General features: G+C 45.3%; 1 protein-coding gene across 1 annotated transcript; it reads right to left on the bottom strand.

Annotated features, from left to right (window-relative positions):
* Nucleotides 1-959: 959 nt before the first annotated feature.
* On the bottom strand, nt 960-27,596 carry pudp (pseudouridine 5'-phosphatase). The gene is made up of 4 exons (XM_029517834.1): nt 27,503-27,596; nt 26,726-26,944; nt 24,771-25,000; nt 960-1,343 (listed from the first exon to the last, which is right to left on the bottom strand). The coding sequence occupies exons 1-4, from the start codon at nt 27,570-27,572 to the stop codon at nt 1,167-1,169; spliced, it is 696 nt and encodes a 231-aa protein (XP_029373694.1). The 5' UTR covers nt 27,573-27,596; the 3' UTR covers nt 960-1,166.

Consider the following 27,596-nt stretch of genomic DNA (forward strand, 5'->3'; position numbering starts at 1 on the left):
CGAGATACGGCGTCTCCGCAAAGTGCCGAAGATTAATTCACACTTCTCGTCGTGTAATTAAAAAAGGAGTGAACAAGCTTATCCCTGTCTGGTTCAACGTGGCAGCAATCTCCCCTCCCCTGCATCTGATATGCAGGTCGGAGTCTCTCCAATCGCTGCCCCCCCCCCCCCCCCCCACCCCCCTTGCCGTTAGCCAGCTATCCAGAGTTAGCGTCACATCGCACAGGCCGCAGCTGGTCTGAAACTTTGACATAACTACACCCTCCTCATTTAAATATAGATGGAAGCGGGGAAGAAAAAGTGTGACCTTAGCAAATAACCCCCCCCCCCCAAAAAAAAAAAAAAATAATAATTTTTAAATAAAGAGATCCATTCATATATTATTTCTTTAGTCCATTATTGATGGATTCCTCCGTTCATCAGCCGAGCTAATTCATTTATGTCAGGATTCATTCCGCGGCTGTCATCATCCATTTCTGTGTTGATTTATTTAATGCTGATTAAAAATGGAGCTTCACAGGAGGCCTGGTGGAGATGAATAGGCAAATACCTGGCATCTGTTCTCGTGTCCGCTCGTCAGCTTTTGTGTTTCTCAACCCGCGTGACGACAGTCCATCGCACAGAGTCTCCGAGGCTCGTACGGCCAACCCCAATGTGTTACGTCGCCTTATAATTAAAACCGCAGCGATCTTCATGTCAAGTCCCTGGAATCTTGTTTGGATGCGTAAAGACTGAGGGAGACGCTCATACTGAAATGCTCTTCAGTTCAATCCAATCCAATCAGGGCGCATTCACATTTTTGTTCAATTCAAAGCAGACCCTGCTGTGACTCTGTACAGTCGGTCTGCGGTCGATCGGAGAAGTTTGCTCTCTCGGAACATCTGAAGGGCACGTGATAAATATGCAAGTGACGTATAGCCCGATTTCAATTCCGAAATCATGACTCAAGTCGTTTTTCGATGTCGGATATGGCTTTATTTTCATTTGACTTTGACATTAAAATAGACGTTTGTTTAGAGGGTTTCTGAGGAGATTACCCCTTCCTTGAGGAAGAGGGGCTCGGAAAAGGCACGGACAAACGCAAAGCTGAGCTCATGTCAGAAAAAAAATTCTGTTCACCTGCACAGAGAAGAAACACTCGGTTTGTTTGTTTGTTTCTTTCAAGCTCAGTCGTATGCAGGCAGGCCAAAGAGCTGCGGCGCGAACTCCTCCATGCTCCCGAGGCGCAGCGTGGCCTCCCGGGTGAGGTCGGGGTTCAGGTTGGCGTCGGGAATCATCACGACCTGCATCCGCGCAGCCAGGCCCGCCTTCACGCCGTTGGGAGCGTCCTCAAACACCAAGCACTGAGCAAGAACAAGACAGAGAGAGAGAGAGAGGGAGAGAGAAACAGAGTGATATTATCCCATAAGCCTGTTCGGTCGACAAGATTTCACTCCTGCAGTCGGCGCAGAGCGGAGACCAAAAACAAACACGGGAAAAATGGAAAACAGGAATAGCATTTCCTTTTCCAATGTGATGAGCCGGACATTCTCCTGTTTGCCTCTGCCAGGTGAAATAACCGTTCAATCTACAAGCTGAGGAACGCCAACCCCTCTGTTATCCCCCTTTTCCGTTGCCTTCATATTTTCAGTTGTTTGAAGCGTGAGACAGCCCCAGTTTTGTCCCCCCGCTTTCCCTGACAGCAGAAACGTGGAGCATTTCTGAAGTCTACTTTTTTTTTTTTTTTTTTTACCTAGAGCAGGCTGATGTTGCATTTGCAAAGAAGGCTAAATTGCTGTCGGTTTCAAAGATCATTTTCATTTCAGTGGAGTTTTCAAAAATCGCTTTATTTGGTTCAAAAAAAACTTCGGAGAAGAGTATGTTTCTCGGCTGTCGTTCTGTCGAGCTGAACAGTGCGTGGCTCATTACTGCACCCAGAGAACAGAGCTCAGCAAAGATATGGCTGGTCAGAACTATAGACTTCACATAAAAGTGGATTTAGACTACTGGGGCCAAATGTACAAAACTCTGCACACGCACAAAAAAAAAAAAGGAAACGTGTATGTAGCCTTTCTGTCGGATTTAGAAAATCTCACAATGTCTTTTCCCCCCCTCATTCCTCAATATCAAGTAACCTTAAGTTCAGCGCACATGCCTGAGCCTTCAGACCCCGCCTACAATTTACTATAAATGGTTTTCGAAAAAAAAAAAAACAAAAGCAACTATATATTGACAGGAAGTTGACAAGTTATGTCATGTAAACATACAGAAATCTCATAGACGTGAGTGAACGGCGAGTTCACGTGCAGTCTTGAGAAAATGGTTTGTGCTTCCGTAGCTTGTGCTTTCGTACCAACGCTCTGACATTAGTGTGTTGTTTCTTGTTTGATTTTGCTTTTGCTGGTAAGAATCGACAATACAGTTAACTTACGGTAAACTGGTCTGCTAGTCAAAAGGACTTTTTGAAGTTGTTGAAGATTTTTGCGACTTAGGAACGGGGGGGAGAAAAACAGAAAAGTGACTTTTTCAACAAGCTGCCTTTTCAAATGTTTCAGTTTGGGGGGGCGTGGCGCTGACATTGCGACGAGCCGAGTGAAAATGTGAAAAGACATCAGGCAAATTGTGATTTGGGAAGCTTAAATGTGCACGTGTTCGACAAGGACGCTCCAACAGCTGCAGTAAATTAATATGGCGGACCCTTCGCCGGGGGGTTAATTAGTTCTTGGTATCCAATAATCACATCCAGAGGAGTGCAGACAGGAAGGAAAGCCTGCGGACGATGTGCTCTGGGAGGGTGTATGGGGGGGGGGTTGGACAGGAGAAGGGACGATGGTATTTACCCATAAAGCAACCTAACTCGCACTGTCATGCTCGGTAGTCTGCAGTTTGTCTATTTGTGTGCACTTAAAATAAAATTGTAAAAACTATTTTGTAAGGAAAGAGGAAAAGGGAACGTGACTGACAGCAGTTGCCAAGAAATGTGGAGTTTCAATTTAACTGACAAAATATTAGTTTGAAAAGAGGAGGGGGGGGGGGAAACAAACAAAAAAACTGTATGAAATCAATATTTTGCATGAATATTGCCAGACACGCTAATATACTACTTACACATCTATGTGTCCGTGTTTTGTCTAGATTAAGTTTGGTGTTTGGCGAGGTTGTGCATCTTTGTTTTATTTTAGTATTTTTACCAAATGTGGGGAAAAAAACAGCGTGATGTTATCACTGCCGCGGAGGCTTTGAAAGCGAAACCGCCGTACATCAGCTCCTGCAGGAGCGCGAGGGCTGGGCATTCATTGTCAACCCTTTCACAAGGGCAGACGTGGGATGGGATTTCAGAGCAGGTCGCCGAACACTTCACCCGGCCTCAGAACACCTGACATTTCCGGCGGCGAACAGAAGCAGGGCAAACCGTAAAAGTCAGGCCGCAGTTTTCGTCCACACCTATGGGCCACACGAGAACTTTAGCAGAAGTATTTAGAGCCAAGATCCACAGTATGACACCTAAGACACGTCGGCCCAAGTAGAGCGTGATACTGAGATGCTGCGGACCAGATTCCACATTCGGAATCTACCCAGATGCGGGAAATATACAGCGGCAGGTTCAGTGTGCCAATTTTGACAAATGTGGCAGTACACAATCAAATCAGCCGTTTTCTTTGTATTTTTGTGCTGTATTTATTTTGGATGCTGCGTCAGTGGCCAAAGTTCCGAAAGGAGAAATAATTAATGAGCTTCACAGTGACTTGTGGAACAACCCTCAACCCCCGTCTTCCAACGGAAAAGCCGTTTTGTTTCCCTTTTCATTTTGGCGGCTTTCACTCTGGCTGAACAAGTACTTCAGTGGGAATAAAGGAGGAAACTGTGGCGCAATGAGTCTAAAGCTCTAAGTCTCAGCAAAAAGCCATAAGGACCTTTTGTTCGTCTCTACTCTAATACTCAGGTAGAACAAAGAGGCGTCCTCGAGTCTCTTGAAACCCTAATTGACTTCTGTGATGTCACTAAGCCTGAAACTGGAGGATGTCGAACAATGGCGGCTGAGCGTGCACATCGGGGGGTGGCTCCGCTAATTCTCTTGACTGGGAGCAATTAAAACTGGTAATTACCCAATGAGCTGGCGAAATGACCCTTTAATCTGCTTCCAATATGCTGTATTGAAATTGATGAAAGCGGGCACCGGTGCACGCAGTGGATTTATAGCTCAGGTGGATTACAAATGAGAGAAATGTCTTTATAGCTGAAATAATGACACAGCAGAATTACCTCATTCGGGGCAGTCTGGATGTGTCGCTGGTGTTTGATATGAAATCATTTTCGAAAATGATCTGCCGTATCAAATGACCCCGAGCGCTGGCTGCCGGTGCGAGCGTGAGTCTTGTGTGCTGTTTTTAACCTGCCGGTGCCTTTTTGTTCTTTGACCCACTTTTGTTGTGGGAATGGGTGCTTTAGTTTGACATCGGCGTATTTTTGGGCGCTAACGATGAGGTCCTTGTCTTCCTTGGCACTCTTTCTCGTCTCGGGAATCGCAACCAATCGTAATCGGGCCTTTTGTCGAACAACCGCAGGAGGTTTACGCAGCTGCGATCGGCATTGAAGTAAACACAACATCCGACTGAACGCAAAATATAATCTCTCTCTGAGCACGCCTGTGTTATACCACAAACACAGCGACCACACACACACCTTCCTCTGAGATTGAGCTAAAAATCCAGGTTGCGTTTTAAATACACAGCCTTTGAGTTTTGTTTTTTGTGTGTGTGTGTGTGAAGGCCAGGTAAACACGCACATTTTAGCAGAAAGATTGTGTTTGTCCCCTTTCATGCTGCAGGGATTTAACAGCCTGTTATCTTGGTAGAACTTGTCGTCGCTGCAGCTGCTGAAAGACCCCGGCTGGCTTGCAGAAAAAGAAAGCAGAAACAATGTTCCCCTTCGACTTCATTTTAGCCATTAGTGATCTCAGGAAATGATTTGCATCAACAATTTGTTTGGTATATTTTGTATATTTTAGTATATTACTCCTCATTCTACTTTGCAGTTTTCTGTTTTTTTTTTGTTTTTTTTTTTGGTAATCCCTTTTATCTCAATCTCCACCTGTTGTAGTTGTCGTAGCCGTCCTCTTTGCGATGCGCTTGCAACCTCTAAATTACACCACACATGCTCCCCGTTTTAAGGTGTGTGTGTGTGTGTGTGTGAAATGTGTAACCAGGCTCTCCATCTTGTGATGCAGGGGGGGGGCGGCCTCAAAGTGAGCAGAGAACGGCAACAGGAAGGCATATATGCGATTCTGTGCACCTGCACTCGGGTTGGTATGGATGACAGAATAATTAAAGGCCTCAATAAAATCTGAACTGACGTCAAGTACTCCTCCTGGCTCTATCCCCACATCCTTTCGCTGATCGCTAATGGTCATACGTTGAATTGTGTAGTTGTCTGTTTGAGTCTGCTCTCAAATTTATATACTGCAGGAAACTTAAAAGTCACAGTGCGTCTCTTGGCGCCTCAATCTCTGACAGTGGAGGTGTCCAGGAGACTTTATGTGGCTGAGATAAGATGCATTTTGGCGGCGATCCATCAAAATGCAGACAATCTCAGCCGCAAATTCGATTGCGGTCCTTCCACTCCTTTGCTCCAGATCTAGCAAGAAATATCCTTTCCTCTCAGCGCCACCGACACCATGTGCACAGATTTCTGCCTCCGCTGAGAAACCCACTGCAGCGTCAGAAGCGGCGGCACTGCTGACGGCGGCCCAAAAACCCATCTCCCAATAGTGACTGTCACACAAAGAGAAGGTGTTCTGCTTGTTAAACAGGCGGCCGCAGAGCAACAAAGCCTCATAAAAGTGTAACGAGGCAACTCTTTCCCAACGCTCGAGAGCGAGAACAGACTTTCGACCGGCTGGCGCTGACGGAAAACCTCATAACCCAATTTTTAGAGCGCAACAAAAACGACAGCCACTGATGTAAATGAGTAAAGAAAAGAGAGACGCCGCTAAAGGTCAAATCACCGAAGTCAAAAAGTCAAGTAAAAAATGTGTGTTTATTTCATAGGCCTCAAGAGTAATATGACGAATAAAACAAGTTTCTCCCTGTGAAATTTCAACGCCAACCATTAAACCTAATCTTCAGTGAAAGAAGCAGAGAATCGCGGAAAACCAAGTGACTTCTAAATGTTTGTCACCTATAAAATGAAACATAGCCTCCCCCCGTAAACTGAAGATCTGCAGTCAAACAAATTAAGATATCAGTTGAAAATAGTGAAGAGTCCAAAAGTAATGTGTAATAATTCAGGTTTGTGGCATATCAGCGCTTTCCATTTCCGATCGAGATCTACTTTTCTTGAATCCTTGTAGATGCGGTCGGGTTTTGTTTTCATGCTGTCACCGCTGTCGGCTGATATGTCGTCCAACTGCCGCTGCAGAACGTTACGACTGCTCGCCCGGCTGCGGCGTCAGGGAGGGACGTGACAGCACGCCATCCCGATTGGCCTCTTCTCCTCCGAGAGGTTCAGATCTATTTTTCCCATGTGACCTGCGCGAGCCAGATAATGCACCCGCCCGGGTTACACAATGACTCAAGACAGTCAGTGACGGCGAGCGATTGCGGCGAGATTGAAACGCTGTCGACATGAAGGGTCCGTCTAAAGTCAGGAAAGGCAGGCTGGAGGAGCCATGAGCATGTATTATATTAGCGGAGGATTCAGTCTGTGCTGACAGCATGTTGAGTGCAGAGCACATGACGTGGCTCGGAGCAATACATGTAATATAATTTCAGCTGACTGACATGCACGGCTCTGCTTGGATGGAGAAATAAACAGTTTAAATTAAGATGGACGGGATTCGTCAGCTCATGAGGCCTTCACAAGCGGTACACAGACTTAAATGGCTCCCGGCAATGACAACTGGTCTCCGAACTTCACTTCCCGCTGGCTCAAACTGTGCGGAGACGTGGCACCTGCTGCCCGCCCGCCTTCGCCGCTTCAAGAAGTGCCATGGAAAATTTACAACTCCATCCTCGGGCCCGAACTCGAGCTCATGCAAGATTCATCAGAGCCAGCAGAATCTGGATTCTGTGTACTCGGAAAGCTCCGGCAAATGAGACAAGACAAAGGAGGGGGAGGGGGGGGGGGGGGGGGCGCGGGGTGAGGGCAGAGATGCACACTGTGTGTGTGTGCATGCTCTTTTGCTGTTGCCTCAAACAACTGGCCCACTAACACAGACGCGGCCACCCCCCCCCCCCCCCCTTTTAGAGGAGCACGCGGTGGCGAGGTGACAGCAGCCCGATGCTGTAGCGCTCTGATTTGGAGGGAAGCCAGGCGCCGGTTTGGCCGCAAACAAGCGCTGCTGGCTGTGGAGTGCAGTTCAATAGGAAATGCCTTGACAATGAGCGGCTGCCCGTGGGCAGGAGGCCGACTGAGCGCTGTGCCACTAAGTTCAGAGGGGCTCATAATTGCGAGGATCATTTCTTCATGGGCAAATATCAGATGTGTGACGGTATCCGGAGGGGCTGCGTGCTCTGTTATCGGCATTTACTGCTCCCACATTCGATGAATGGCGGTTCAGGCAGCAATCTAATAAAAGCAGACCATCACAGGGATGTATAGCTGCAGTTGAACCTTTGCTGGCAGTCCCACGGAAATGGCCACGCACTGCAACCCTGAACCGAGATGTTCCCCAGAGGAGCGGGAATCGGCTGAAGTGGACATTATAGCAGGGAGCTGACAGGTCAGAGACTGAATAAAGTCTGTGAAATAGAGCACGTGGGTGTAATGGTGATGTTTCTCTCTTGCACGTTCCACCCAGGAGCCCCTGCTCCGCTTGGGCAATATCCAAAATGTAATATCTCAATACAGTCCAGCTGAGTGAGGGCGGGGTTCTGGGTCCTGGACCTGCGTGCTTTCACTCCCTGGAATCCAAAGACATGCAGGTTAGGTTAATTATTGACTGTGAAATTGCTTTTAGGTGCGAACGTGAGTGTATCTTGTCTCTATACGTCGGCCCAGTCTGGCCGAGCAAACTGCACCGGGTGACAGGTTCCGAAGTGACGCCACGAATTTATGTTCAGTTAAAATATCATAGACTGCAAGGAAAAACAACAAAACCGAAGAGCTGGCTTTTCAGTCCTCTGTGTCTGCCGAGTTGTGTCTAACTTGTTGTCAATATCGCCGACCAAGCCAGCGCATCATCTGAATCTCGCAGATTATTCCCGGTAGATAAGAACATGTCAGACAGACACCGCATCAACTATGAAGAAGTAACTAGAGAGATTTTGCTGATCGCATGTGCACAGATCTGATCTGAAACGGTACACCTCAGCAAATGTAGAGTTGAACCTTTCAGCAGCTCCACATCAATAATCTGCTCCACTGCGCTTTTAAACCGGCCGAAGGAAAGCCAATAAGATGTGCAACTGGCGCGCAAACGGCCGCCGTGGCGCGCGTCCGCCGCAGACAGATAATAACAATGACTCCGCAAACGTGTACCCGCAAATTCACATTCTGTGGAGAGATCACTCGCATCCAGCCACACTTCACAGCACAATTCTGAGGACACATCAGGCTGGCAATTGACATTGACAACCGCAGACCTTGGCTGCATGCGAATATCACTTCCTGCTTCATTTTCAAACTCACAAACTGATTGAGAAGAAGAAACAAGGGGGGAAAAAAAAAAGAAAAACCTGTCTCTTCCACACCTGCTGCAGAAGAGTCAATGCTCACCCTTCTAATAATGCTCCTTGCAAGTGTGAACACTCTGCCAGGGAGTGTCTGGGCTGTCGTCATTACAGCGCTGAGAAAAGAAAAAAAAAAAAAAAAGTGTCAAGAGCAGAAGCTTGCCCTATCAACACACAGATCTGCCGTACTTTACTTGTCGCTTGTTGTTTTATCGGCATGCGACACGGCGGCGGAGACGGCGCCTAAACGTCAAACAGTCTGGTGCTTTATTAGCTGCACAATAAAGCACCACAATCTTTTCTTGTTTGGAAGCAAACAGGAAGGCGACATGGTGTTTGTTTGTTTGTTTGTTTTAAACACTCACTCCAATGACGGAGAAGCGGTAGTTGTTGTCTTTCCAGGCGCGTGGGTCTTACTGGGATTCAGTTCAAGACACCGGGCTGCACGGTGATTGAGTGATCCGGCTGTTATGGGTTCACCTTTAAACGCCCGACAGAGACGACTCTGGATAGCATGGCTGAGCTTCAGTCTTGCCAGATTTTATGACGAGCGCAGCACGGTTCGGATTCTGAACTATGAAGTTGATGGGGCGCTCGGCGCCGGCTCACTTGGTTAAGCACATACCGTATATCAAAGCTCAGCCCTTGTCGCTGCGGCCCCCGGGTTGAATTTGGCCTAACCTTTTAACTCTTATCTTATGACGATAAATATCATCGTGCTTCGCCTCATCTTGTCGTCCACTGGTGGTGATGAGAACAGTCTAGAGGAGCCTGCTGGTTACTCCCCCCCCCCCCAGGGCACCCCCCTCTCTCTCCCGCTGTCCAAAAGCTACATTATCACTGCGTGGCAGTTGCGTGCGCCTTTCCGTAAGTGTTTCAATGTGAGCACTGAGCTCTGGACTGAAAATCTAAAAGAGCAGAGAATGACTGGAAAAACAAGGGAAACCTGCAGTAAAGGTGATAAAATGGGTAGTTAGACCTGCCGTTTATTTTCTGCTTGGCTTTTCTCTCACTGTAGTTTGGAGAGAAACGCAAATCAAAAACCGACTAACCCCCATCTTGTCCCATTTTGTAAAACTTACTTGTGTTTTGTGTGAGAGCTTTACTCTGCAGCTCTCATAACAAAAATGTCAGTGAGTTGACCTGAATGTTTTGAGTTATTCAGAAACCCCCCCCCCCAAAAAAAAAGAAGAATTCAAGTAAACATTGAAGAAAAAACATATCCTGCGAGGTCGGATGGCGGGATGAAGTGTGCTGGCCTTGAGCTGTCGCTGAGAGGAGGTTACTGCTTTTGTTTTGACATTGCGGCAAACACGTTGCACAAGTCCTGACGGATGATTTTTAAAGACTCGGTTAACTGAATAGAGGCTGCATGAATTTCTCTTTGGACTCAGACCTTTGACACTTTCACAGTATCAATATAGGCCCCAGACCTGCTTCAACCATATAAGACATAGGAGTCTACCTTTAAGGATGCACGATACAAACACACTAACAAGTATCTTGCTGATAAAGCCCATGCTGCAGTCACATTTCACTGAGGTGTCGGTGGAATCTTTACAAATAACAAGATATTACTTTCAGAGTGAAGCGCATATTTCACAGGGTATAATACATCACCAAAGTCTCTTATGATTGTCTTGCTGTATCGAAAAGGATCTTGTGCTTTACTCAGAGCTGCTTCTGCTTTTCGCTCCCAACAGAGCCGTGAAATGAAGATATAACCCAACAGCGGCAATAAAACACGGGTGTTATTCCGGCGGCCGGGACGCGACGTGAAGCGTTAACAAGTTGCGGCGCCCGCACGAACGCACTCCCTTGTTAATATGTGAGACTGACGGGGGTGGGGGGGGGTTTGAAGGTGTGCGCGTATCGGGCATGTGTCTGTGTCCTGCGTGCAGTGGCGGGTGAATAAGCGACAGTGACAGATTGCCCACTGCATCCTCCAAATGATCCCGAGGCCCGAGGCGGCTTGAGCGGGCGGGGGTGGTGGGTGGGGGTAACATTTCATCATCTCTGTTGTGAGGAGCAGAAATAAAGCCAGTGTTGATGATAGACTGACCCTTTATGTGAGAGGACACGAAGAACTGTGTGCGCGTGCGCACGCGTAAACCTCAAATCTAACGGGTCACACACACGTAACCATACACATAACGTATATATCGTCAAGGTACAACTGTGAGGCGTTCGGCCCCAAGGCCGGGCCATAATGACCGGCTGCATAAGCAACGGAACAGAGCGGACGATCGATCAGTGTCACCCAGACGCTGAGAAAAACACTCTGTAAATGTCCATTACGGACGTCCGCGTAACGACTCAAGCGCCGCCTGACCTCTGCGCCGATTAAGAGGCAGGGGGAGTGGAGCAAAGGTAAACAGTTGTCTCTGCCCCCCCCCCCCCCCGACACGCAAATCCTGTGATTGGCAGCATCCCTTTTGTCACCGAAGATTCCTCCTTCCTTATTTTAACCATAAAAGGGCCAGAAAATCTCCCGTCAGACAGCCCTTATTGTTAATTTTCATTAATAGGCTGGCCCAAAACAAAATGTCTGTGACAGAGATGCTTTTATTGTGGAACTGTATGCGATTAAATCGCGCTGTGCACACACACACACACACACACGCTGATTGAGAGAAATAAACCTGCTTACGCTTGTGCGCTTGGCGTTTAGCTTGGCATTGTTTAAACGTCCTTATCGGTAGTCAGATGAAGTCTCGGGTCCGGACTAATGACATTCAGATTAAACGGGTCTGTACACTTGGAGCTATTGTTTTTAAGGATTACTGACGAGCTCAGTTCGTCGTCAGCCCAACAATCAGCGATTGTTTTGTTGTTGTTGTGCTTTTCCGAACGTGATAGCTTGTGATAAACAGGATTATGGAGTTGTTCTCATTAATTTAGGGCTAATTATAAAAGTGGAAATGAGGCTCCTGCACGGGCGTCTAATTTCTAATTGCCAGCATCCGCCTTTACGACTTGGCAGCATTTTCAAGGTTTCGTGCGTCGGCCCGGCTTTAGTCGTGCTCACCTGAGTTTTGTGGACTCCTGACTCTGGGCTTGAGGAATTAACGCAACGTTCGCTCTGTGTTCCTCACTGTCCCCAAAAAATAGCTGCCAGTGGCAGCACAGTGCCAATTCTTCTGAAGGCGGCTGTTTTAGAGCAGTGATGGAGAATTGATTTTCGAGGAATAACCGTTTTACATTTACAGTTCATCAGTAAATTGCAGTGTACAAGAGCCGAGCAAAATCCAGAGGCTTTGACGGAATAGTCCTTGAGCGATGCATTTAGATAAATTACTGATTTTTCAAACAGACAAAGGGAAGACATGTAGGCTTGCTGCTTTTTCATTGTTACATCATTCTACAGAAGACGGCACTATGGTCTGATGTCGCCGAGGTGGAGGTGAAATTTTTCCCTTTGCTCTACTTTAAATGAGTGCAAAATGACAACTTCATTAGTTTTATCGCGATCAAATGTAATCAATCATCGGGGATTGCGTGAAGTTTAAGCTGCACGCCCGGCTGGTGTGACTTTCAACTTGAAAGGTTCTTTTGTGACACGGGTGCGAAAGGGGAGCGGCGTGTTTACCTATTGACACAATGCAATCAAAAAACGGAGGCAGCTATTACTGAGCGCATTTTCATTAAGAGATAACGGCATGCTGTGCAAAGAGACTGCAATTGGCTCAAAGAAAAAGCCCATGGACGGCCCCAGCGGTTAATAAATAGATTTTTTTTTTTTTTTTTTTTTTTTTTTTTCACCATTGAGCCAAAACGAGTGTCTGAAAATCTCACAGCCGCCCTGCCTCCTTGCCATGCTTGTGATCTAAGGGAGACCCTGCAGCAGGCTTAAGCCACACATTTGAAGTCTGTGGCGATAAAGTGTAGCCGTGTATCCCGACGCGAGCTGAGCAAGTTACACGCCACAGCAGACGAGACGAATGCGGACGGATGGGAGTGCGGGCTAAGTGGGTTTTAAATCAACTCGGCCATCGCCGCGCTTTAAGTCGTTCACCAGCCCATAATATTTTTGTCAGGGTTGATTCCAGTATATAGCCGCGTTTGAACATTCTGGAAAGGTGGGGAGAACATATCTAAAGCGAAGCGCTCGGGCTGGGAACTGTTGGAAACCTATGTTTCTGTCTCTGAGCGCGCGGTGGAGAACTTTTTAAAGCACCTTGCATCATTTCATCATCAAAGGCGCTCCATCACAACAGATGTAGCTGTTCTATGATTAGCCCTGCCCCTGTGGCACAATAAAGCATCAACCTGGAGAGAAAAGGGGGAAAAAAAGGAATGGATGCAATGATAAATGAATAAGTGGAGCTTAGAAACTGAAGGTTTTTTTTTTTGTTTGTTTGTTTGTTTTTTTTTTGGGTGGGGGAGGTTTGTGTGTTGTTGTTTTTTTTTGTTTTTTTTTTTTTTTATCCAAATACTGATTCTTGATTCTTTATGTGAATCCTTGTAAGCCCCTGATGGGTGCTGAGGGATGAAAGCCAATAAAAGCAATGGAGGCGGGACAGGTACTGGATTATAGTTGCTGTGTTGTTGCAGCATCATTATCTGCCCAGCCAAAGTTGCTGTGGTCGAGCGGGAATTCGCCAGCTTTATCTGACTGGCGAAGAAGAAGAAGGGGGGGAGAAAAAAAAAAACAAAAAAAAAAAAACCTTTTTCATACTCTCATTTCTCAATGCAACCTTTCCTTAATTCACCTCCCCTCCACTAAACCGTTGTTTGAAACGGTGATAAATGACTTCATTTAGAAAACAATTATGCTGTTAAAATGAATGCGCAATAATTTAATTTTCTTACCCTTTACAATCCTCCGTTAGGTCCCCTGATTAGTGGTTGACTGGCATTCATTCATCTGGCCCTCACTAATTAAATAATATGTTTGACTGATGCATGCACGTGTACCGCAACAAATTAGATTCTTTTGTGTCAACGCTCACATACAGAGTGGAGTCTTACTATTTCATTAATTGTATTTAAACCCAAGGAACAGCATATTGTTCTTCAATCATGTGGGCAATAATTAATATTCAAATAGTTATTGGAATAACAATAGGTACTGTGTGTGTGTGTGTGTGGGTCCCCCAAATTTCAACTTTCAGATGTGTAATCAACTCCCCCCCCGCGCCCCCCGAGCTGCTTATCATTCTGGAGAGCGACGGTTCAAAATAATACAGCAAGACTCAACCAGAGGGGGATGAGCTGACTGACTGTTATATAACGTGCGTGCCAGTTCAGCATAATGTCAGTTCCCACTGCTTTAATTGGCACAAATTCTACAATAAAATAATAATTAAAAAAAAAAAAAAAAAAAATGTTTTCAATGTTTGGGGGCACAGAGCCGACATGAACTGTGAGCTTCGGGCTTTTAATTTGAAATGGCTCCAGAAATCAAATAAAATGTATTTATATAGCACCAAATCAAAACCGAGTCACTTCAAGGCACTTTACATATCCGGCAGGTCTACACCAAATTCTATATAGATTTATTTAAGTCGCCGTTGAAGGAAACTCTAAATTGCCCCCCCCCCCAAAAAAAATGTGTTTACAATGCTAAACTTCGACAGTTTGTGGGTTTTTTTTTGTTTTTTTTTTGTTATTCTACTGAAGTGAGGACAAATCTCACAAGCAGAAGATTTTTTCATCACATACTGCGTATTGCATTATTTAAGGTTTGATCGCTGTGTTGGAAAGGCAGCGATATGATATTTTCATCACATGCCCCACTTCATAGTCAGGGATGGATTAGAACAACAGAGCGGTGATAACTTTAATGTAAAATGTGGCTTCTATTTCAGCAGTGAGTTACATTATCTGAGCATCACTTGTATTGCCTGTCATCCGGCGACAGGTAACATAACTACAGAGCACCTGGAGTATCACTTCATAGTTTTTTTTTTTTTTTTTTTTATCCAAAACTTTGGCAAACACAGCTTCCCCTGCCTCACTCCGTCTCATCCTCGATTGTCCCTGTCGTGTCTTAAAATACTTAAGGGGGGGGGGGGGGAGTGAGAGGACGGGATGGGAATTAAATTAATTGGAAACTAATTGGGAACAGCAGGCGTAAATCGGGCACTGAGATTCGAAGTGCAGGATGAGTTTGAGCGCAGAGACCTTCAGAACAGTTGTTGTTGTGATCTTTCTCTGGAGTAACATTTATAAATCGTGTGCAAGTGGGAAAAGACAGTTTTTTTTGTTTGTTTTTTTTGTTTGTTTGTTTGTTGTTGTTTTTTTTTTTTACTTTAACCTCACACTATGAGGTAAATGTTAATTGCACAGTGCAGTGGCGATGGCTAAATGACACCACTGACATTTAGATAGGTTTCCCACAAACCGGCCGTTTGCTAAGAAACTCACGCTGCATTGAGTGATTGAGTGGGGAGAAGCGTCAATGTGGAAACTCGACCCAGAGCGCTGCTGTCAGACAGAGCAAAGCAGGCGAAAAGGGGGAGTGGGGGGAAAAAAAGCAAGATGAAATGAGTCTCAGATGGGTGTTCCCTCCGTGAAGACGTGAATGAAACTGACCTCTTCGGTTATTCAACCTTCTCAAACCACAATTTTTAGTTTTCAATCCAACACAAACTTCAGCTGGTGTAGATTGAGTGTCGTGCGAGGCGCGTCAAGAAATGCCACCAAAGATTCAATTTTGTTGAGCCGGTCCCTGTTACGCTGCGCTTTAACATCACGTTTAATCTTAAATCTTCCCCAAAAAAAAAAAAGCCTAAATCGCCAAATCTTCAAGCGCAGACGAGGGAATTTGGCTGACACTTTGCTGATCGCGCTCCGGGGAGCCGAGGCTGAGCGGAAACGCTCAAAGCTTAATGAAATCATTCCATGCCCTTCCCCTGATCCAAGCCCAGACAAAATCTAGGTAGCGGCTGAGCGCGATTCCTAGAAATTCATGTCTTTTTAAAAGTGATCTTTAGCGTGTGTCTATATTATATTTAACACTTTCAAAAGAGAGGGGGAAAAAAAAAAAAAAAAAAAGTCATTTCACAGATAAGCATTTGGAAGTCTGCAGGCTTTAGGGCGGTTGTCCAGGTTCTAATGGGCCGATTTAAAGTTCAGATAGAAAAATTCATGTCTTAATTGTACCTGATTTGAATATCGGGATTATTAAGTCTTTCCCAGGTGTAATGCCTAGCATGATTAATGACGGGGGGGGGGGGGACTAGATCCCTCCACCTTGGTCTCTCCCTATCAGCATGAGCATGAACTAGCTCACTTTCATGTTTCATTAATCTTACTCAGGCTGCTGAGCACACCTTTGGTTTAAAAAGGAAAAAAAAAAAAAAAATCTCCCATCTCATCAGCAGTGTTACTTTGGAGTTATGAAAAAGTGTCCATGCTCTCCATAGAAAAGAGAGCAGCCTTTTTTTTTTTTTTTAACTCTTTCTTTCACTCCTGGTCAGCTCAGACAGCGGCCGTCGACACCGCATTAGTCACCTGTGAGGCCGGCGAACTGTGGGGGTTTGCAGTGAGGGACACGAGGCCTTCTCTGCTCTGCCTCTGGCGCGCTGACTATCGCATTAAATCCCACCTTGTGATATATTTGCTTTGCTGCGCAGAAACGGTTTCATAAAATCATCCTGAGCAGGACAGGACTTACTGCCCCTCCAGGACAACAGTTTTATCTCTGAGATCGACAGACTAAACAAAGACGGCGCTCTGATCCATGCTGGTGGTTAGATGGGGGGGGGGCCGAACTTGCTAATTTTGTGTAAAAAAAAAAAAAAAAAAAAAGCGTGGTATTGATTGGGGCAGTAGACGAGAGACAGGCAGCAACGTTACGGCGAGTACATGGAAGGAATGTCTACCTGCATTTAAAAAAAAAAAGTCCCATGTCCAAATCTATCGTCTTAATATTATTCTGAAGGATAAACCATCCTGCGTCGCCATGGCTACAGCTTTAGCCAGACTTGCTTTTAGAGTGCATACATGCATTCAGTGACGAGTAACGCGCTCTGATTTCCCAGATGGTGCACCCGAAGGTGGTCCAGTTGCCGTCTCAGTGACGACATGTAATTTGGATCAAGGCGAAGGAGGACTGTCAGACTGGCGCCTTCCCTTGCGCACGTGTGAATGAGAAACGTTCATTTTGGAATCACGCCGCTCTTGAAATTATTGATACCACCAATTTGCGATGGTCGACAGCAGCGTTTGATTTGAGGCGAAAATCGATGAACTCGGTGCACTAAGCATGTAAGCGCGCTGGCGGAAGTGTAGAGAAAATCCTTTCCTGCGACTCTTAGACCGATGGGTGCTTTTCGACAAACTCCAGGGGAGCTGTCACATGCTTTTTACTCAAGCTTCCATCAAGCCGCTCTACCGTGAAGGCCTGATTGATGGAGAGCCGCAGCGATGGTCATACTTCCAGCAGCCAGTCCAGCTCCGGAGAGGGACTTCTGAAGAGTTGCTGCTGTGTTTGTGGTCGACCTGACTAAAGTCCTTCAAACACGCTGAGAGTCCTGGCGGTTTCAAACCGCTTCAGGTTCACAAGTACTGCAATCGAGTCCCGGGAACACGAGAAGTGGATTTTATTTATTTATTTATTTATTTATTTATTTATTTTTCCATTTATGCCCAAACCTGTTCCTCGCCGTGATTTTACTGTGGCATTCTACAGAGAGATGCACTTCTGCTCCTTTCTCTCCTATTTCAAATTAGTTCCACCAGCCAGAGTTGAAATGTGTTCAAAAATAATTAATGCAAACAAATTGGGAAGAGGAGAAGTAGGAGTAGGAACCCGAACGCTGGGGCCTTTCTGGGCGGAGTTTGCATGTTCGCCCCGTGCCTGTGTGGGTTTCCACCCACCGTTCAAAAACATGCATGTTTGGGTTCACTGGTGACACTAAATTGTCCATAGTGTGAGTGGCTGTCCGTCTCTGTGTGACGGCCCTGTGATGGACTGGCAACAATATCCAGGGTGTGCCACACCCTCGCCCAACGTTGGCTGGGACTGGCTCCAACGCCGCCCGGAAACGGTTAAGCAGTCGAAAATGAGTCAGCGAGTGAGCTTACTTCCTTCAATTAGTGTCCTTTTTCAGTGTGGTGCGTGGTCATGAATGATGAAGAATGGTGAAAGTCTCGGGATAAAACCCCAACTAACTTTACTTCTTCTGTCTGTATGCTGGCATTTTTAAGTCAGACAAAGAAACGGTTACTGTAATTTATTAGACATGACATTTCCCGCTGTTACCCCATTACCCTCATTATTAGCTAATGTAACAAAAACTAAAATGATAAACATATTCTGTTTCTGAAGGGGTCCAGCTGTTTGTCTTAATATTGACCTAAAACCTAACCGGTGGAGTTTGTTTATTAATAACGCAAGGCCTTATGGCAGGACTCAAATGAGGGACATGCACGTGTCTTTTCGCCTGTTCGTCACATCTTAGGAACTAAAAATTCACTCGAGTTGCTTGTTTTTTGTTTTTGTTTTTTTCAGTTTGTTTGCTTGTTTTTTTTTTTTTTTTTTTATTATTATTCTTCTATGAGATCTGAATTAGGGCAGGAAGAGCTGACAATTGGATCTGTGTTATTACCATACAGCTGCTGCTCCTGTTTGCCTCCTTCGCTTCCACCCTCCTCCCTCCAGCTTCGCCTCAGTCTGCTCTCCTTCCTTCTTTCCCGCCGTCTCGCATCTCTGCCACTCACCCCTCCTCCTCCTCGTCCTCCTCTCCTCTGTCACGGAGTGGGAGCCGGGGAGTGACGCATCATCATTCGTTATTCCGCTGAACACTCTGTCGATTCCCCCTCTGAGCCGCGGTTTCATATCTCATCAAGAAAAATGCCAGCCCTAACCGCGGCTGGCTCCAGATTAAAAAATCAGGTGTGCTGTGCCACAGGCAGACCTATTTGCAGCAAAAAGCCTTTAAAGCAAGAAGAGACGACTGGAGTAAGTTGGAATGTATCTATTGGACGCCTTAAATTTTCCTGTTAAAAACAGGCTCTAAATGTCCAAATGCAGGATGAAGAAAATGCTATCATCGCGCATATTTTGAATATCTCTCCGACTGCACCTTGGTTTTTATATTACCTAGAAGCCTTTTTACAAATGTGAAATCTCATACTTAAAATGTGATGTATGGGCCCCATCTCTTTTCATTAAGGTAAAGGGTTATCACATTGGTAAGGGGAGCTCTGCAGAATTTGTAATATTAACTGTTTCAGTCTGTGTGTGTGTGTGTGTGGGGGGGGGGGGGGGGGGGGGGGGAGTGGCTGCCCACAGCTGCCATAAAACTATGCATCATGTTTAAAGCACAGAAAATCATTCAACGAATTTATCAAGGACTGCAGTTTAATTCTAATTTCCGACCGTCGTGTTACTTCGCTGCTGTTTCTAGTAAAGCATTATCACACTAAAGGAATAAATTAAAAGTTTACGCATGCCACTAGCTGCTATTACTTCAAATGCAACGTAACCAAACGTGGCTTCGACTCCATTCCAGGCAGGAAAATATGTGGGTGAGATCCACAGTGAGTTGCTTAAATGGCTTTTTTTTTTTTTCTCTCCACCTTTCCTTGCCAACCGCAACTAACCGATCACTCGCTCGCTTATCCGTTGCAAGCTTTTTAGGCTTTCCGGAGAAAATGTAAGATTCCTTCAGCAGATGCTGTTTCCCCTGAGTTGTCCTGATAGACCTTGGGGCAGTTTGTCCCGACTGGTCAACACGGTGAGGCTTTGTAGTGCGCACCCTCGCACCCTGATCCCTCATTTTAGCGGCCCCTGTGAGTGGCTCTACCTGAACCTACACCCCTTGGCAAAAACTGATAAGTTATATCCTGTTATCCTGAAGTTTTCACCAATCAACAGCTTTACAGGAATATGTATTATCACACCCTATGGGTGGTAAATGGGTACGTGGGAGTTGAGGGGAATATGTGGAGTAGATCCTACAACATTTCAGAGACAGAGTTAAGCTTTTAAAAGCGCTAATGGTTTTAAGGCCACCTGATGACTAAAATAACACTAGATGCATCTTGCCACTTATGTGCTTGAGTTTTTAAGAGTCCATCAAAATAAATGACACTAGCAGAGCATGAGAGCGTGTCACGGTTACGAGGCACTTTAGATACATTCACTCCTCCTTACGCCCATGAAAAATTAGCTCCTCTGCGCTAGTACACGTAGCGTGTGATTCAGTCCCTCCACGCTGGCAACAGGTAGTTTCACATGCTAGGTGATGCGTGGAATTTTTTAGCTTGTTTGTTTCTTGTGTTATGTTGGCAGAATTCGGTCGCCCAAGTCTCTGCGGGAAAATGTCACGAACCTCCGGGCACGTACGGGGGAAATTAACGTGTCGCGAACATCCAGTTCGGCTGATTTGAAAGCAGTGAGTGATACGACAGGGCAGCTGTTAATAACTCAAACAAAAGTAACTATTCATGTTTGAAATGGATTTCTCTCGCCCTCTTTTTTTTTTTTTTTTCCCCAAGGCTTGATCTTCCAATTTCTCATTTAGTCTTTGTGCACAGCTGTCCTGAACCAAAGGGAATACAGAGGATGTGCTCGTAAAAGGCAGCGCTTAGGGGAAAAAAGAAAAAAGAAAGCCATGGTCTGGTTTGATTGACAGGACAAAATGAATATAGCCATTCACAAGCGAAAGGTCTGCTCTGAAAGCTCTCGGCGCGCAGTCGATCAAAAAATAAATAAATAAATAAAATAAAATTTGGGTAAAGCTGTTCACCGGCATACAAATGTGGCTATGAGTAGCCTGACAAACCACAGGGTGGGCAATTTGAGGGCTTTTGTTAAAACACAAAAAGAAACAGTGTAGAGGCTGTATGGTGGGCGTCGCTGTGAGGAAGGCATTGGCTTCGTTTTCTGTCTTTCAAATGAGACTCCCACCTTTATAAACATTGATACTGATTCAGTGTGCAGATTATCGATCTGAAATTTAATATCACAGTGCACTCCAGTGTCATCTGAACTGCCATTTTGAAGCCTCGAGCTTGTAATTTAGTGTTTTCTCTCCGGGATCATTACATTGATCATCTGTAACACACCTGTCGTCGCAATCGCCTCATTCCTCTCAACTGAGCTTCCCTTTCCTCGGCTGACCCTCATCATCAGCCCCTCCCTTTATTTACAGCCCTCTTTCTCTATCTAACTTGGGATCCTTTTTTTTTTTTTTTTTTTTGGACCTCCCCCGCTCAGCTTTTTCTTCTACACCTGCAATATATTTTTCTTTGACCATCCGAGTTTGCGCATTTGGGTCTCCCGCCTTTTTTTCCACGTGCCATGTCATAATAGGTAGATTGGCACCATGTGGTGCTAAGTGTTTCTTGTTTTAATCCCTTAACACCAAAGATTACTATTGTCTGCATGGACTTTTTTCTTATTTTAGCCAAGGAAGGGCCAGAAAGTGTCCTCCGAGTAAATGCTTTTGCACTTCCACTTAGAACCTTCGATATCCAGCAGTTTACAGTTTGTCGAAAGAGTGTTTTAACAGAGCAGTTGTGCAAAAGTACCTCCGGCGGCATGCTCAGTTTAAAAGGGTAAAAATGCAAGGTTTTCTCACGTTCGGAAATCAATCAGTGTGCCTTAAAATTCAATGTAACAATATTTCATTTGTTTTTATTAACTCTCTCAAACACACGTGCTATTGCGTTTGAGTATATATGTAAATTTCATCCGGATAATGCAAACAGTAAAAATTTTATTTCGCCGGTGGAAGGAATAAAAATAAAAAAAAAAGTCTCGATTCAGAGGAGACAGTAAAAGATAAAGCATTAAAAAAGCAACGGCACGATTTTATGAGTCTATATTGAATTCTTCTGGCGTACTTTGATTTTAATTTCAATTTAAAAGGGGGAGAGACAGGAAAGTCTGAGAGAGGGGGAGGACAAGCAGCAAATAGCCTGTATAAGGTTTAGAATCGACCGTGCCACTAAACAAACTGAACAAAGGTGCGGCGCAGATCAGTGAAATAATAGTTGGACTCAGCAGCAGAGCAAAATGAAAAAGAAAAAAAACAAAAAACAACATAAAGATAAGAAAAATAGTGCATATGGTGTGAAATACAGCCAGATCAGAGCCAAAAAAAAAGGGCAATGAGTAATTATTTTGAATTGGAGGAAAAAGGCTTTTTTCCTGCTCACTTGGTAATTCACTGCTCCGAAACTTGGAATGCACTTCCAGGTTTTCTGATAGTTTGAAGAACAGCCACCATTACTTTATCCAAAAGTACCCACAGCACTTTTTCAAGCAAATTAAAAGGAACACACAATCTGTTTTTAGAGAGCGAGTGTTTTGAAGGACATTGTGCTTTCATGGGGGGGACGGTGCTTGTTGTATAAGCCGAGTGATCAAGACGGCTAGCTGTATCCATGGTGACTGATGTTTCCTGGCGATCAAGCAGCACTTTGCTCACAGCTCCCAAAAAAAAAAAAAAAAAAAAAAAAATGGCGGCGTTGACTAATCTTATCCTCGTCACAGGTGGATGACGAAGAGCGGTAAAAGAACAAGCGCCTTTCTCGCTCGGTTACAAAAAGATGAAGCCCAGACAAGGTCGCCTCAAGTTCCACTGGAAATCGCTGAGCATTACCTTCATCCATCTGAACGTGAACCTGAACTTTTTTCACCGTCTCCCATATGTTCACCCTCTGTTTTTTTTTTTTGTTTTTTTTTCATGATAGTTTTACCTACAGTGCTATATTATATTTTTCATAAATGTACAAAACAAAGAATATTACTAAAAAGACAATAACTCATCACATTTAAGGGTCAAGCACTGATAAATTATCAGCAGTAGATTTGTTCAAATTGGATAACACTTTCCTCCTTTCTTTTTTTTTTTTTTTTTGTTGATGCTTCTTTTACATGCAATCTACAGTGTGTGTGTCTGATGAAAGTAGGTCAGGTCTCACACTGTTCTTTGGTGTCTTTTAGTCAGATATTTGGCAGCTATTTTAGACTGACTCAACACTGCGTAAGGCTCCCAGAGTGTCTGAAAATATATCCTAAACATCCCGTGAACCCGGGAAGCTCACCGCTTTTGATCAAAGTGCCGACAGCAGAAACGGCTGTCTGTCAGCGCGCGGGAAGCGGGCTGACATCGGGGGCCCCTGCGTGTATTACCACGAATGGAAGGCATTACCTGTAAATAAAAAAAGACACCGGCTGACACCCAGGCAGCGGAACGCCATTAGATATAGGACGTACTGTACGGATTGTTTGGCATACTGTTGACACCTAGTGCCGCCGTTCCTCTTCCTGCTGCAGCACTTGTTTTAGCCAGTATAAAGCTCAGCTCTGAGCTCTCTTGGGTCATATTACCGATCTGTGATTTTTATCTAGCACAGGTGCTCAGACTAACACCAGCCACATATTTCAAGGAGATAAAAACCATGCAAATCTCTGTCTCCTGTAGCAGGAAAGATGCCATTATGTCCTTAAGAAATGCAAGGCCTCTTCCGAACGGAGGATCTTGCGGGTCTAGTCGAATCCACCGTAGATGCTACCTTCGAATGTTAATGTTCTGTCCTTATTGCGATCTGACCGTCTGTTGACTGTGGAGGTATTGGTTTGCCGTGGTGTCTAACCCTTTGGAGTCGACTAATGTGCTGGCGTATCCAAATCGCAAGGCTGATTTAAGATGGGAGGCTCAGCGAGACGCGGCGTCGCTGAGCCTCGCGCGGACTTCAAACTATATACTAAATTGTGTTGATCGGCCAAGTAAAATCTGACTTATGATAAATAATTTATGGCTTTTTTTCAGTTTGGTTTTTTTTATATTGTTGTCACGAATGATGCCCGTTTGGTGCAGCAGGGAACTGTAAAAACGGGCTGGTCTAAGGAGAGAGCTCACAAGCAGAAAGAAACATGACACCCCTTTTTCATATTCGTGGAAAAATGCACCACATCAGCAAATCAAAAGGTTATATGGCAACATGGAGCATTTGTTTGCTTGAGGCAGAGGGGAAAGTTTTGTCTGTGTGGCATTGGAGAGACAGCTAGCTGGTCATTATACACAGTAGACTGCATATACACAAACAAAAACACAAACACAACACTTTTGTTTTTGCTCCCATTTTTCTATGAGCTGAACTCGAAAGCATTTTTCAATATATACGTTTCTCTCAAATATTGTTCACAAATCTGTCTAAATCTGTGTTAGTGGGCACTTCTCCTTTGCCGAGATAATCCATGTACATTTTGTGTACATAGATGTTGTGGATCTTTGAGTTCAGCTCATGAAAAATGGGAACAAAAACAAAAGCGTTGCGTTTTAAATTTTTGTTCAGTGCATGTGCACGCACGGCGGCCCCGTGGGGCAAAGGACTTGAAGCATAGTGGCTGACAAGTAAATCTCAGCTGGTTTAATCATGACTGTACTTAGAAAACACAGTTGTTTATCGTATCGTACCTGTGGCGTATAACAGTCTTGTATGCATTTACCACTTGAAGCATAAAGCGATTATTTTGAAAATGATTCAAGGGACTTAATCACTCGAATTTCTGTGTGCTTTTTATTTGAACTAGCTACAGGAAACGAGGGAAACAAACAAACGCACACTCTCCCGCACTGACAACAGACCATCCGTCACAGTCCGACTGGCCACTGGGAGCACAGGGAGAAATCCCACCACATTAGTGGACCATTAAGTCTCTCGCTCTTATGTGCGCTCGCTCACTTCCGTCACAAAACACTTGGCAATTAAAGCATTTGCGGTGGGCCAGCTTGTATAAACTTATTATTTAGTGATGAAGAAATAAATAGGATATCTGCAGTCCTGCCCTTCTTCTTGATTTTGATTTGGAGAAAGAGGTGGGACATTTGTAAAATGCGTGTGTGTGTGCATTAGAGAGACAGACAGCAGACTGAGAACACACACTGACATTTAGAAAAACATCATAAATTTAAGAAAAAGCTGTATGTTAAAGGAATAGTGTACCAGCTGCTGCATTCAGCTTTCATTCAGGAGTTAGAATAAAAAAAAAAAAAGAAATAAATGGAAGGGTAAGAGCAAGATATGAGAGAAAATGTTTCACTCTTGAGATGGAGAAGCTTTTGTTTGCTCGACTGACAACAAACAAACAAAACCCTCCACGATTGTGACTCTGCACATCACTGGTGTGATCCACGTGCAATGCGCGCCACCCACCTTCTCTGGATCAGCTGGAGGTTTGAACCTGCTGGCACAGACCAGGAAGGAGTCGGGCTGAGGCTTGCTGTTCTTCACCTCGGGGTCGTCCCCCAGCACGATGTGGTCGAACTGAGCGAAGAAGTCTTTGTGCTGGCTCGTCTTCAATTGGAAGGTCTCGCCGGCTGAGCTGGTCGCCACCGCGATGGGGACGCGGTGCTTGCGCAGGTGGTGCACAAGCTTCTCCACACCTGGTGGGAGAATGGCGTTAGGCTCACACACCAGCTGTACCAGGTCAAAGCAACCCCCACCACCACCACCACCTCCCCTCATTGATGTGCGGCTGCTTCTCCAACTGCAGCCGGTGAAAACACCTTTATTCTTATTTCCTATTTCAATGACGACCGGAAAGCACGGCAGAGTTACGGGAGCTTTATAGTCCGCAGTGTCAAAGATGACAGTCGATAAAAGCAGTAATAAAACCTCCGTCAAGGAGCCCACTCCTGGAATGCGTTTGAGGAGAGGAGGTGTCACCACTGAACACGTCTCCACGCGGAGAGAAAACAGTGCCGCTCTGTCACCTCTTCACTAAACGTGACAGCTGTGTCCCAGTCAACGTCTCCATTTCCAAACTCGAGCCGAAAGCAGCGAACACGTCGCTGCATCCCGACCAATGCGAAGGCCTAAACGCGCAAAAAAGCCACTCTGGTGTGTGTGCCAACGCTTGAATTGGAGAATTAGCCGCGCACGTGGTCAGTGCAGTCAGGCTGTTGGAACTGTAGAGACGGTGAGAGCAGAAAGTTTTGTTTTAACATCAACAGTGGCTGAGGGGACCTTTGGGTTTTTAATGGAAATACATGTCACTCTCCGTGACGTCAGCCATTGGCTTGTAAACGGCTGTTTCGCAGCCTCCAGTTTGTAATTTGGCTATCAGCCAAATGTTTGAAAAGAAAACTTATGAGGGTCCTTTAGAAAGCTGGTAATGTTGTTTAATTATGAAGGCACTGAAGTAAAATCTAATCGTAGCATCTGCGGATGGTCTACCTCCGAGGCACTTTGGGAATGTGGGATTCGAGGTGAAAATCCCGCCGCAACCCTGCATGACCTGAACCACCCACGCCCCCCCCCGGTGAGGATCACTGCGGGGTCAGACAGACTTGAAAACAAGCAGCCACCACAGCAACTCTAACATCATTAAAAATTGTATTAATGACCGGGGTAATGGCACAGAGGTGGACTGTTTCTATCATGTAGCGCAGTCAGTTAGTCTGTACCTCCCAGCTGTAAATGGCAATAACCCCAAATACAGTTAATCAGTTTAATGATGTCTGCATTGGCCAATAAAAATTAGCTAAAATGGTCACTAATTTAATGAACCAAACATCCCAGCATGCATTGTTGCCAAGGTCTTCGGTGAAGCTTAGCGGGTGGGTGTGTTAACCCGGCAGTTGGCCTTTCCTCTTGATGATCATCTGCCCGTGCTTCACTGTTCGCCTGACAGATGTGCGACCGCTAACGCACAAAGGCGGCTCACCATAAAGCCCTGAATGTTTCCGGGGAAAGGAGCAGACAAATGACCCCTGCCAAGTTGACCCCGACAATCGCTGTCGTCCTGTTTTTGTTCAGTCGCAAAACCGAATTTGTTCGTTGTAATTCAGCGACGACATGACACTCGAGGGATGCAAAGCAGGCATGAGCTGATGAGGGAGTGTTGCACCTGCTGAATCCCCATCTTCATAACAAAAATGGATTTTGGTTTTTTCTTTTTTTTTTTTTTTTGGTTGTTGTTGCACATGCACAAGGGGTTGCAAAGCTGCACATCATTTAGATAGACAGAAGGAGCAGTACTCCTACATGCAGGGGAAAAAAAGGAAAAGAAAAGAGGACAGCAACCCACGCAAAAGCTAATGATAGGCCACTCTGGAGCTGAGAGCAAATTGGTTGTGTTTGACTGTTTGTCTGCGTTCAAGGAATACCTGGCATGAGTTTAGCAGAGGGAAAAATCCTCTCCTGTATTTGGCGGGTCTCGGCGAGGAGCTCCTCGGCCGTCATGGGAAGATCCAAAGCGTCCCGAATGGTCTGGGCAGCGTCCAGAGCCTTCTTTCCCATCACTGAGGACTTGATGTCCCACGTGTACTGCTTTCCAAAGCGGTCACATACCTCCTGGAACGACACAGTGTAGAGCCGCTCTGTGTCTAACAGAAGAATAATCCAAAAAAATAAAAAAAGAGAGATTTAATAGACTTCACTAACATGTCATTCAGGATTAAACATTAAAGCATAAAAGGAGGCTTTTGGTCTCACAAACAGAGGAGACTGCAATAGATGACTGGCAGCCAAACTTCATTAAAACATGGCGTGATTTACAGCAGCCAGTCTTCAGGGGAGATGTATGACGATCAAGTGTGATGCCATCTATGTGAAGGCAGGTCCAAAGACTTAGGATTTATATTTCGGCACAGTTCTGATTAATGTAGAATCTCTGTATGTCACTAAAATCACGACTTGAACAAATGGGTCTCCAGCTCTGCTGCATTTTGGGGGATCAGACGGTAATGTACAAAATACGAAGGGAAAGGGTTCACTTGAACGTTTCTTTCTGCGGAGGACAGAACGAGATGCGTTCACGGACTCAGAAGTTACAGGGTGACCGCGGTTTTCAGCGTCGGTGCGGCCTCGTTGGAAACTACACACGACACACACACAGAGAATATAAAAGATTTAAATAAAACACAGAAAGTGTGTCTCAGGACCTAATAATAACCCGTCCATGTCGAAGATGACATGGCTCACATGTCTGTAGCTGCTGCCGGACGACGACATGACTGACCCGTGGTTTGAGTTCCG

Source organism: Echeneis naucrates, chromosome 2 (genome assembly GCF_900963305.1).
Source record: "Echeneis naucrates chromosome 2, fEcheNa1.1, whole genome shotgun sequence".
Taxonomy (NCBI): domain Eukaryota; kingdom Metazoa; phylum Chordata; class Actinopteri; order Carangiformes; family Echeneidae; genus Echeneis; species Echeneis naucrates.